Source organism: Lepisma saccharinum, chromosome 2, assembly GCF_977018435.1.
Source record: "Lepisma saccharinum chromosome 2, izLepSacc3.1, whole genome shotgun sequence".
NCBI classification, from domain to species: Eukaryota; Metazoa; Arthropoda; class Insecta; order Zygentoma; family Lepismatidae; genus Lepisma; species Lepisma saccharinum.
In genome coordinates, this window is record NC_139230.1 from 78,579,782 (window position 1) to 78,593,235 (window position 13,454).

General features: G+C 37.6%; 1 protein-coding gene across 1 annotated transcript in view; it reads right to left on the reverse strand.

Moving 5' to 3' along the window:
• LOC145982671 (INO80 complex subunit D-like) overlaps positions 1 to 13,454 on the reverse strand; it is a 39,604-nt gene that overhangs the window by 4,361 nt on the left and 21,789 nt on the right. The window contains exons 5-8 of the mRNA XM_083116044.1: positions 12,155 to 12,584; positions 11,197 to 11,434; positions 9,718 to 9,892; positions 2,018 to 2,194 (exon numbers count right to left, since the gene is read on the reverse strand). Coding sequence (XP_082972170.1) covers positions 2,018 to 2,194; positions 9,718 to 9,892; positions 11,197 to 11,434; positions 12,155 to 12,584 — 1,020 coding nt within the window. The remainder of the gene's footprint in view (positions 1 to 2,017; positions 2,195 to 9,717; positions 9,893 to 11,196; positions 11,435 to 12,154; positions 12,585 to 13,454) is intronic.

Genomic DNA, 13,454 nt, shown 5'->3' on the forward strand with positions numbered 1-13,454 from the left:
GTATCTCTACAATTATAGCACTTTATACTTATACTTTACACTTGTATTTGTTGTGCCGCAAGAAGTTTTCATCGGAGCGAAGACTACAGTGGGTTGTACGAAACTTGGCAACATAGCAATGGTCACATTCTGGCCATGGACTTCCTGCCTCACTGCTTTTAACATCATTCCTACGTACTGAGCTGCGGGAGGGGTCGGAGGAGTTATGGGTGTTTTCATTGCAAATGGTCACAGTATCACCAAGACCCAACACTTGGAGCACTGTTTATCGGTTTCGCACCAGATGGTGTCTGGGTCCATTTACCGTAGCTTACCAAACAAAAGGTAGGAGGTAGAACCGTGGGAAGTCTGCTGTCGAGGTTTGATGTGCTTTGAAATTTTTTTTATACATTTTTGTAATTAGTGAGTATTGAAGTGTTACCGTGCACATGAAAATAAAGTGAAATGAATCTTACTTACTTACAAAGTAAAATTTTAAATCACCAAAACCAATTGTTGGCCAAAGAATTAGGCCTGTCAAGACCAGAGCTTTGCCTAAATCAAGCATTTAAAGGTAAAAACAGAACGTAGGACATAAAATTTAATAAAAATATATACGAAAAGTGGAAAAGGATGTGCGGGTGTCCTGTAGCTAATTCTGTTTTTTCTGTTCCATACATTTTATTCAACGAAGAAGACACATGGACTAAAAGTGGCGTAGGAGACTGAAAACATAAAGTGTTACATGTGTTTCATTTTATATATATTAAATGCTGCTGTTCTAAGATTTTAGCCTATATTTTGAATGTGGCCTGCCTCTTACAAACCCCATGAACCGCCACTATCTATTACATATACTCCTGTACAAAAACTTATTGGTGTCAATATTATATGAATTCATCTCTTTACTGATAAACATGCTCATGAAATATTGTAATAATTAATAACTTAACTTTATTAAATTTTCTCATAACTCACTAATCACACCAAACAAAAGTGGAGAAGATATTCACCGAACAACGTGAATGAACAACGGTAATTATCCCACACGACCTCAGGGAAGTGAAGCAGGCATGATAGAATGAGACTCTACTTCTGTACTTTTTTCATTCATAAAAAAAAACAGAAAATCCCCCTCTTGGCTTTCAGATTCTCGACAGCTGCAAAACATAAAATAACAATTCTTTGATTGGACGCTGTACTTTGGACAGTCCCAATATCTGCTAACACCAAAGAATGCAGATGCAGCATTCTTATCTTGGAGCGTGTCAAATAGGCAGCTCCGCACATGAAGGTAAACGGCCTCCTTCTGCCAAGGACACCTCGCTATGGAATTCTAGAATGAGACGTTGGTCCTGTGTTTGTCATTTCACAATATGCACAAGGCAACTCCTGTTAAAGTTAATACGGAAAACTGCTCTGGAACACCAGAACAGATGAAGTTTGGACTCGCCTCGATACACTGCTTCATTAACCTAGAATATGCCAATAATTGATGGCCCCAAGTTAAAAACATGGAACAACCCGTAATAAATATTTCAATTGCCTTAAATGCTAAGAACTAATAATCAATTCACAACACATCATCTATATCGATTGGTATTTTGGGAACTAGTCAAATTGGGAACTTGTTAAAAGTTAATTTATCTAGATATTACTGATGTCGATGTGACGCTTTGAGGTTGGGGGGAAATGTTTGTCTTGGTCTAAAATTAATTGCGTAATGTTATCACTCACAAATTGTCATTGTCACTAATGTAAAAATTATAAATGTAATTGTAAACTTTATAAATGTATTGTACATTTTGGAGTAATTTTTGGAAATGTCACTAATTTCACTGTAACAATTAAACATTAGAACAAACCATCACTCACAAAGTTAAGTCTCAGTCCTGGCCACCAGAACAGAAAATGCATCTCATGTAATATATTGCACACTATATTGTGTCTCGACATGCAATATTTCTTTTTCATTATATGTATTATATTTGTAATCTCACATGGTATATTCTTAGGCACCAGGACAACAAGTACATACCCTTGAATGTATGCAGGCCTACTTTGGAGGTTCTACCTTTAATATCTTCAGGAAAGCCTTCTTCTTTCTCTTCTGCTGTACATGGATTTTCTGGACCACTAAGCCTGTCAGCAGACTCATCAAGACTATAGTGACTTGCACTGTCCACCAGAGATGATACCTTCTCCACAGTCATATCTAGCAAAGTAAAAAGTGATGTTCATGATGGAAGCGGAAAATGCAGTTTTAATATTGCATTCATAAAGTTTTGTGTTTCCACTTTGGATGTTTTCTCCATCCAATTTGCAATGTGGAAATGTGAAACCTTACATATGCAATAAGAAGTGATAATTTTAATTCATGATACTAAAGGGTTGAAATTACTGTACTATGAAAAACCTGATACTAGCAGTTATTAGGTGTTTGCCCAAATGAAAGTGAGACTCTTGTTTTTTTTTTTCTGTAATGATTTATAGGTTGGAATATATGAACATACAGGAAGTAAAAGTGGCCCAAGGGTGACATATCCTCTACACATAGTCACCTTGTCTGTTTAAGCAAGTGTCCCAATGCATCACAAGGGTATGGATACCCTTAGCGAAGAACGTCCGTGGTTGACTGCGGAACAAACGGCATCACGGACCTCAGCATCATTGGCAAACCGGCTGTCCTTCAGATGTTTTTTAGTGGCCAGAAGATGTAATAGTAGCTGGGTGAGAGATCGGGGCTGTAGGGAGGATGGTCGAGGACTTCCCTGCGGAAATGCCGCAGCAGATCACAGCACACCTGTGCAACACGGTGTGCATTGTCGTGCAACACAAGAACCCCATTTGACAACATGCCAGGTCGCTTACTCTTGAGGGCCGATTTCAGTTTGTTTAGGGTAGTGCAGTATGTGGTTGAGTTTACAGTCCCACCTGCATCCAGCCAATCCAAAAGCAATGGGCCCTTCTCGTCAAAGAAAAAGTGAACATCACTTTTCCAGCTCTGAAGCAGGAATGCACCTTTTGGCATGGTGAGTTCGGATGCCTCCATTCCATACTCATCCGTTTCATGGCTGGATCAAAGTGGTGGTACCATGTTTCATTTGCGGCCACAATTTTGGAAAGAAACTGACTCCCCTCTCCTTGGTAATGCAGCAGATGCTCCACGTAAACACCCATTCGTCCAACCTTCTGCTCCTCAGAAAGATGGTTGGGGACCCACTGCGTGCAAATGAATCTATGTTGTGAACGTTCTTCTGCACATGCAAACAACACATTGCACTGTCAGACCAGACCGTCTGCTTCCTTACATACAGTGCCACCTACCAGAGCAAACACAAAGCTCTGCGTAGTTAAGCTACGACAAAAGTCTTAGTTTCATTTGGGCAACCCTTATATAATGGTGAAAAATCAATATGAAAAATATCTATCATGGAGCAAAAGTAAATATATCCAAATACATCGATATTCTGTGCTGGGGAAGTGAATTTCAAACCCTCACAGCAATTTAGAACAAACAAACTACAATTGGTAAAATGCAATTTTTATCACACTAAAATTGTTAATGAACTGGAGATTATAAGGGAGTAATATAAGCAAGTTTACAGCAATTTCAGGTTCAAAAAGAATTGAATATACCTCAAACATTTATATGCCATTCTCTATTTATATGTAAGGAATTTTGATGAAGAAAATATTATGTTTATTGAAATAGAATCTGATTAGAATCAATCAGTTGGGGTAGACTCAGTGATATAAAATTTAGATTACATATCTTCAGAGGCAGGCTTGAAGTTGCAAAATATTTGGACATATTCACTGAAGTACATTTATTATTGCTAAATGGAAAATAATTAAAAAGAAAGAAAACATTTTAGCTGCACTTAGTGAACTACAGTCGGCTCTCAATTCTACAACCGCGGATATAATAACCCTCTAAAAGTAACGACTCTTTTCCTGGGAACCGTGAAAACTTTGGAAAAAATTTGAAAAATTGAAGGAAATCAGCCAAAAAATACATTTGTTGCACTCATTCCCTTCATGAGCGCTCTACCACTTGCAAGTGGATCTGATCCAAAAACAGACACCACCACACCACACTTGAGTGATATATCCAATAGCACTTGACCTTTGCCCTCCCCTCCCCCACACCCGAATGCCCCTACCCAACGTGCCAGGCTTGTTAACCCATTGTGATTTTAATTGATCTTGCATACGCAAGAAGAGAAGATCTAATAATGTGTTTCGATGTTATTTTAAATCGACCTTGACTTGCTTCCTTGTCCTAAGAGCTGCTGACAACTTGGAGTGGGGATGGGGGGCATGCCAGAGAAGATCACAGGAATGTTCCAAAATACAGACGCGTGGCATCTAGAAGTCTCTCCCATCTTTCCAGCTCTGACTTACAGAGGTTCCTGTAAGTGAGCAACTCTTGGCCTTGTAGCCAAAAATTTCAAGTAACCGTTTCCATTCAAAACATGTTCTTTGTTTCCTGTAACATTTCATAAAAAAGCGAAACTGTTAGAGATAATCATAACCACATAGGCCAACTAAAGATCGTTCAATCTTACGTGCATCATAACTCCAGTTTCCCTACTTCATATGTTTTCCCAACTGTGCTGATGCCATAATATTTGCCCGAAACGTGTTATGTTGCCTGAGTGATTTCTCCCTCTTTTCTTGTCAGCAAACCTGTGTGTGTGTGGGGGGGGGGGGGGTAGATGCCGATTGTTTCATCCACGATTTTCTTGCTTGTGTGTGCACATGGCCTGATTACAGGTGAGGGTTGAAGTAGACCCCTCCTCCTTTCCTTTGATGTCTAAAATGAAGCAAACAAAAACCATAGTACAAGTAAAAAAAAAGTCACCCCCCCCCCTTTCAGAGCTCATTCTCCACCACTGGTGTGCACGGCAATGTGAAAATTGCAGCATTCACTTGTTGTTTTTTTAAATGCTATTGTCTGCATAGGAAATATTGCCTATATTATGGTAAAACGTAAAGCAAGGATTATTTCTTTCTTCTTCACACTGCTGATAAAAGTTCCCTCTTCGACAGTTGTATTATCTTTATATGAGAGCATTTTCTCTTGAGCCACCTGTTGCTCAAACTTCCAGTCAGTCTCCTTGTTCTTGCGCTGCAGCTGGTGCCAGTATTTCATCTAGCGTCTGCAAAGCCAGAGAGCGCAAAGCTTTTGCTTGGTGATAGGTTTCATAAAGCTTGTTTTGAGTTCATTTTATACTGATGGGCTAATCGGGACTAAATATACAGTTTAAAGTGAAATCCAATTCCAAACCCTAATGATTATAGAGTGCGATGCTGTTTAATGTGTCCTAGAATACACATTTGGTGCAAACAAATCGCAAGTTGCGTGTTTCCTTCTCCAGGCTGGATTACAATGCAAATCGAAGAAGAGTTTGGACTGCTTCCTGGAATGCAGGAGGGGGATGAATATAAAGTTGGTTGAAGCAAAGATAACATGACTGTCACGACTTTTTTTACGATGTATTTTACAGAGCCGAAGCAGAACAAAATTTACAGCCCCGCTTCTTTTTTTTTTTTTTTTTGTCTGATGCCTAGAAATGTTGTGTTGTGTCAATAGACAAACTACTAAGAGAGACCTGTCAACTCTATGTTATACTCTGTGGTCTTAATATGTCACAGGTGAAACTAGTGACATCTATTGGCAGTGCATCCAACTATGTTGTCAATTTGCTTCTCTGTGGGCACGCTAGATGGCAGGCTGTGTAGAGGAGAGGGAGGGGAGGAGTTGTAACAACCAATGTATTTCAAAAATTTTCTAAGTTTCTCCTTTTTACCTTTTAAATATCCTACTGTTAATATCATCTTCTCTTCAATGTAAGCATGAGCGAAATAACTTATTTTGCAGCTATAGATTATGATAAAAGTGCATTACACAGCACACTGCTGTTGTTAACGAAACCAAAATCAAAGCAGCCTCCATACATCACGCGGCAGCATCCTTGTCCATCCACGTCCATTGTCCAACTGGCGGTGGCAACCAATCGGTCATTTCAAATTCAAAGTTGTGCTCGCAGGGGTTGGCGAACGTTAAATGAGTGATGCTAACTCTCCCAAAAGAAAATGAGCTCAGCACTGGATGACAGAAAGTATGGTAAATGCTTTGTGGAAATAAATATCAATGTGAAGCACTGTGTAATATAAGCTTCATATTACAAGCAGCAAATATGAAGGATTCACAACTAATACTAATTAATAAATAATTAGTTTTAAGATGTCTACAGTCTTCTTTGGGAAATAAGGGCCAGATTTCAATGAGGGAATCTATTTCAAATGGAACACTTGATAAGATTTATCATGTTTCCTATTCAAGAAAGAAGTTCAACACTGTGTTACATAATGGACATGATGCATAAGAACATATCGCATCCCGGGTGGTGTAATGGTAACTTCGTTGCCATGTAATCAATGTGTGTCGGGTTCGATATCACACTGGCGGAGAGAGTGTTCAAAGTGGAACTTTTTAGATAAAGGAGTGTTTGCTCAAGCTGTGAGTCCAGTTGTTGTATGCTCCTACATTTTAAAATAATAAATAATAAAATAGGACAGGTGGGGATGCTTGCATAGATATTTCTGCCTTGGAGATAACCCCCACATCGTTGTACATTTCAATCAAGGGGTCCCGGGTTCGATACCCGGTGGAGACACATGGCACAGTGGTTCGGATCCCACTTTAAACTGTAGGTTCAGTCCCGATTAGCCTTCCTGTGCATAAAGTGGACTTAAAACAACAAATCAATCAATCGTTGTCCACATCAACCATTGGATGGTGTGGATCCCATTTTAACCTGCTGGGCCAGGTCCAACTAGCCTATCTGTGCATAAAACAAACACAAACAAAGCTTTCAAGTAGATGTCCTAAAAACATTCACTGTAACTAGGATCAGTAAATGTATATTGTGGTTGATTTCACTCTTAGTTGACGATGGCTTGACATCTATCGTAGAACTATAAAATACTTCGTGACTGAGAAACACATAGCTTGGGTGCACTGCCAACAGATATTGTTCGCACCGCCAACCTGATGAAGACCACAACTCACGTTATTGAAGTCACACTCCACTGGTTGTGTTTCCCGAGAGATTTTATCTTACCAGTCAATCCTGTAACAGACAATGCTGTAGTAGACCCATATAAAATCCAACATTCATTCTGACCGATTATCTCTCCCGACTCTTGCTGGCACCAGTGTGGCTGGTGTCAAGATTCTTCAAGTTTTGCTTGCAATAAACGAGAGATTGTTTTCCTTTCCATAGGTCTCAGTGCAAAAAGGGTTTCTCATGACTGGAATTGTAAGAATTTAGGGGAAGTATATATATACATTTTGGAAATCTGTGCGTTTACTCACTAAATAGATTCTTTTACAGTAAAAAAAAAAAAAGTATAAAAAACTTATGTGAGTGAGTATAATGGTTGCAGATGACGTTTCGCGAAGCTACGCTCCGCTTCTTCAGGTCTCTTTTCAGTACATAAAGTACTTCTTCATATATGTAAAAAATCCAGGATTAGGTAAAAGAAGGTGTTTGGATATGGAATTTAAAATTACATGAAGATAAAAATGCCATGAGGCTAAGAGATAATTCTAAAAGAAAGGTGTGCCCATATTACCATACAGAATGAATGACTACTGTAGCATACGAATGCTACATCCCCTCCAATGAGAACTCCACAGATTCCGACGCAGCGCGAGTCACTTCCGGCGTGACATGGAATTTAACAAACTCTTCACTATTTTTTCCCCACCGTTTAAACAAGTGAATCCAGGCCTCATTCAAGTTACCATCATCCCTATTTAGTTTCTTCCCCCTATCAACACAAATATTTGCAGCCTCATGAACGTTCATATCAGGTTGTTTATGAACTCTTTTTACAACTTCTCTTTTTCTAACCTTATGATTTAATTCTAAAACATGTTCAGAAAGCCTGGTCTTCGGAGATTGTTCCCTAATATCCTTGTCATGCTCGTCCCAACGAGTTCCCATGCTTCTTCCAGTTTGTCAAATATATGCTTTATTACAAGAGCAAGTTATCTTATACACGCCCTTCTCATCTCTGACTTCTTTTCACCCCTTTCCATCCTTTTTGTATTCAGTAAAGTATTCCTCTATATTTCGGGGAGCTCTCATTCCCCCGTTTAACCTGAAGTCTTTTAAAATCTTATCAAATTTTTCGGACACCCTTTTTACATATGGGATGCCAACGTATTTGTAGTCTATTTCCCCTACCTCGTGATTCTTCCTTATCCCATTCTTTCCACCTTCTTTATTCAAGACTTTAAGTGCCCCCTCTTTATTCTCCTCATTTCCTCTACTTTATAACCGTTTCTTAACCTCACCTTCATTATCCAATTTTCTTCTCTCTCTCTTTCCTCCCTACAATTACAAAGCCTCCCTGCCCGAATGTAGAAGTTCATGTATAGATTATTCTTAATTCTGTTTGCGTGTTCAGAATCTTGGTGGATATATCTGTCCCCTGCTAACTTCTTGTGGTAAATCCCAGTCCAAAACCTGCCATTAACCCGTTCAATCTTCATGTCCAAATAGTTAATTACTCCTTCGTTTTCTATCTCACAAGTGAATTTTATTCTATTGTCTTGTTCTCCCATGATTTCAAAAATACGATCTAATATTTCTTTTTTCCCGATAACCAAGATGTCATCAACATATCTACAAAAATATTTAATATCATTGTTAACCTCACTCAGTGAATCCTTCTCAATGTAATGAAGGAATATGCTGGAAACTATTTCCGAAACAGGGTTTCCCATAGCAAGTCCTTCGATCTGTCTATAAATTTTCCCATTGAAACAGAAATAATTGTATCATGATACTAAATGGAACCACCGAACGAACTCTCAGGCTGTCACAACATCAGTTCCCTTATCTATAACCCACCTCTGAAGACAATCCGCGGCTTTATCTTGAAGGACGCTAAGATACAAATTAATGACATCAAAGCTACGATTCCATCCTCTTCATCTAGGTTTATCCCCTCCAATCCCTTCTTCACTTCCCAAGAATTCTCAACACTGAATTTGGTCTTCCCCCCAACCTCCCTTAACCTCTCTACTAATGTTTTTGCCAGTTTATACCCTGGGTGAGAATACATGGGTATAATCGGTCTTGTGGATCCTTTCTTTATGAGTTTTCGGAATACCGAAAGCGATAGGAAGTTCACCCCTCTTACAGTTTTCAATAAGTTTCTTCTTTTCTGATCTCGAAAGTGTCAAACTAGTTTCTATGTACTGAAAAGAGACCTGAAGAAGTGGAGCGTAGCTTCGCAAAATGTCCTCTGCAACAATTATACTCACTCACGTAAGTTTTTTATACTTTTTTTTACTGTAAAAGAATTTAGGGGAAGACCAACGACTTTGCACAATTAAAAGAAAATTACATCATTTAAAATCCTTTTTTGTGAAAACGTTTTCATGTTCTATTTTCCTTCTCACAACATGCATCCTGTGCATAACAGGTTGTATAACTAAACAGGAAAAATGGTGTTACCATCTCCTAGGAATCTATGTGTCCATTTGAGCTCAGTTTAACCTAAAAATTGGTGGAAATTCCAATAACGATGCCTTTGAAAAACTACCCCTTTCCCGGGAACTGTGAAAGGTCATTGTATCGAGAGTTAACTGTATATTAAATTACACTGAATTTCACATGCAGGCGTGAAATGGTAAATTCAAAAGTTACTTACCAACTTCTTCAGATTGCTGAGGCACAGATAGATCTGGAACAGATGATTCAGGTGACCTTGAGCGTACATTATCAATTCGCCTCTTCTTCCTTCGTTTGCGGGTCATAGGTAAAGGTTTAACCTTTTTACTGGCTTTCTTTGGTCTTGTTTCTGAATACATTTTGTCATAGTTGTCCTGCAAAAAATAATAATAATAATAATAATAATAATAATAATAAATAAAAAAGTCTGAAGCTTCAATTTCCATGGAAGTAGATATCTGAACTCTGCCAAAAATAAGAAAAATCTAACACAATGTTAAAAAGTTGCAAAATCTGTGATATTTATTTCCTTGAATGCACATGAATGCATGCATGAACACATACACACATATATATCAAGATTAGGTAATAATGTTGATTTTTTTGGTTGTAATGGTACTGATTAATCAGTGTGGAGTTTGCATAAGAAAATAATTTGGCTCTGCATTGAGGCATAATATGATTGATTGATTGATTGATTTAGTTTATTTTACTTCGCGTTTTGTGCTTCTTGGCTAATTTGCGAAGATGGGGATGAGTGATGAAATGATGAAATTGATGAATGGACATTCACAAACAACCAAGCCTGACCGGGATTCGAACCCGGGACCCTTGGCATCGCAGCGCGATGTGCTAACCACTCGGCCACAGGGTTGGGCGAGGCATAATATGGCAATGAAAGAAATGTGATTTAAGATTTTTAAACCACATCCATCTATTCTTCAAGAAAGGTAACCATAAATATAAAATAACACTTTTATAACTTTCAGTAAAATCCAAATTTAAAATAAAGGGGGAATAATGAATAAACTGTTATTACACCACTAAATCTTGATTAAATTTGACCTGTAAGGTAACTAACGAAAGTTAACACATGAGAATGTTCACAGTTATTCTGGTCACTTATCTTGCAATGAAGTGTCTGCACCAAACTCATTCCAATATGGCTAATTGTTTATTACTGTATTATAAAGCAAATACAAGTATTTTACAATGCACAGTCTGTTTCCTTTGGAAGTTGTATCACACAATAACGAGCAGATACAAAAATGAAAACTTAAATTCATAGAACAAACAGCCTCTTACAAGAAAAATAAACACCAAGTCAGTGTTACTGGTGAAATATATATTTGTACTTTTTGCCCACTGATTTTAACTGCCACCAGTCACAAACCAAAGAGCCTTTTATGATGGGTGTAGGTGGGCCGTGGAAACTAACTGGCATACAAAAAATATATTTCACTAGTAATAAAGATATAGTTTTTATTTTCTTCTTTTACAAAAGTGCACATGAAATTGTATTAGAGCTGAACAACTGCAAACTCAAAGTATCACATTTTTAACACTTGTGGCACATACCCTTCTTCATCAAATAGCATCACACTACAGGTACACATTTTTAATATCATACAGCTATAGAATGCATGTAACTTCATAAATGAAAAGGAAATCAACTCACCCTTTCCCTCGCATGTTCTATACAAAGAGGTAATCCATGGCGGATGAGAAAAGCAGGTACACAGCAATGAGTATTATCCAAAAACTTGGATGAACAGGGTTCAAATAAAAGTTGATCGACATTGCACATGATGTGTCGAACACAATGGCTTGTACAGGGAAGAGCTATTTTTGTACATGCGTCTTCCTCACCTTTTCTGTAACTGCATACTGTACTGATCAGCATTGTCCTCTTTGAACTGAAAATAACAGGAACATAATTTATGTGTTAAATAATTATTAGCAAAATGTGAGCACTGCAACAAAGACAATAACTCTTCACATCATGCACAGTAAAACATGTTTATTCCTATGGTGCTTAAATTCAAATTGATGCCAGTATAGACCCAAATCTCAATAAACTCATGCCCTTCAGATAATTGTATATCTGTTTAAATTGTTTGCAAATGATCATGTTAACAGAGTGCACAATATCCCCCCCCCCCCCCGATGTATACTTCAACTGTTCTTAGGTACATTACAAATCAATGTAAATTAGATGAAATTTAATGAATGTACAAAATATTAAGCAACTGGAATTGCATTAAAGCAATTCTTTAACATATTCTTACTGATGGTGTACATTCACCTCATGCATTATTGACTGGAAGCAGCATATCAAGTTTTAATTTGAATCCTGTTATATCAATTTATATGAACAGTTGCAATTTTGCAAATCAAAAACTAAATTCCTTGGATTTGTTTGCAGTCTACTGATTTTGAACCATACTATTATGTTTTACATAATACATATCTTGTAAACAACCTGATTCTAAGCAATGTTGCAAGTCAATACCAGAGTACAGATGAAGATTCAGAATGCACATGTGCTTAATTTTTCTTTGTGAAGAAAAGCTCTTGCATATGTATTTCTCCAATCACATAATGTAGAAAATTTTCTAATCTAAATAGTTGCTCACCTTTTCTTCACTTTACGATGGCCTTGTTTCCCTTTATTTTGAAGGAGAGTGGCAGCTTTGTTTGGATCCTTGCGAGCTGCCTCAATAATAGCATTCACTACATTTCCTTTCATTCTTTGTTGCGCCTTTGCTACAACTTCTGCATTATGATACTGGTTTAACCTCCTTCGAAACTCAGCCTTAACTTGATTTAGCCTAACCTGCCGCACAGAAGAGGACATTTTCGTCCCAGATCCATCAGGATCCAAACTAGAGTTCTTTTTACCTTCACTATGACCGGTATGAAGACACAATTCAGTGTCCTTAGTGTTAAATCGAAGAAATGGAGGTGCATCTGGTAGTGGCCTCTCCAATGATCTGGAGAACCAATGCCTTTGAACCATGCTCGATGAATCACAATCACTGTCTTCGCTCTCCGACACTTCCAACCCTGTAACAGTTACAGCAAGGTGTTAAAAAAAAGTATAAACAATACATTTAATGAGATTTCTCAATACTTATGCGATAAGATCAAATGATATTGTAAAAACTACACAAGGTTTACTAGATTGAAGTTTAAAGAAAGAAGGATACAGTGGAACCCTGGTTTTATGTTTCCTGAATTGCTCATTTTATCTTCATGGTTTGCACAAAGCTGCAAGTTACAAAATCTTTCTGTGTACTTTTCTGACATTTAAGTTTTTCCACCTTGGTTCCCTGAAAAGTCCAACATTGCAGTTCCACTGTCTTTACAGATTCCAACATTCTCGCCAATCATTTCGCAAGAAGTGTTTGTACTGTTCTGTTGTCAGTGTTTCAGTTGCTACAAAAGGAGTAAGTTTGCCTTGATATTCTTGAGATTTTACATGGGTACAGGAGCAGCTATTCACATATATTAGAAATAAATCAGATGAATGAGAGCATTACCACTCCACTTTTTCAGTTTTCTTTTCTTAAAAAAAATTACGACTGCATTGTAATAAACATGGACAATGCCAAGCTTTTAAAAGTAACAAATATTGAGCATCAGAATCAGTTTAAATGTCACATTTTTATGGATTCTGATAACCCAATTTCGGTTGGTATTGAAATATCAGAAATTGGCTTCGGCAGATTACTGGATGACATAATCTTACGCAGTATGTAAAATGTGCTTGGCAAAGGAAACATGTTTATGTATTACAAGAACTGAACAATAAAGCTACGAAAATTTAGTGAACAGCCTGGAAACCTATCCCAGGTGCTACAATTCCTTCAATCAAACAAATAGTTCCTGGTATACAAGAGGAAATAACTAAATGAAAGTTGGCAACAAATTGTA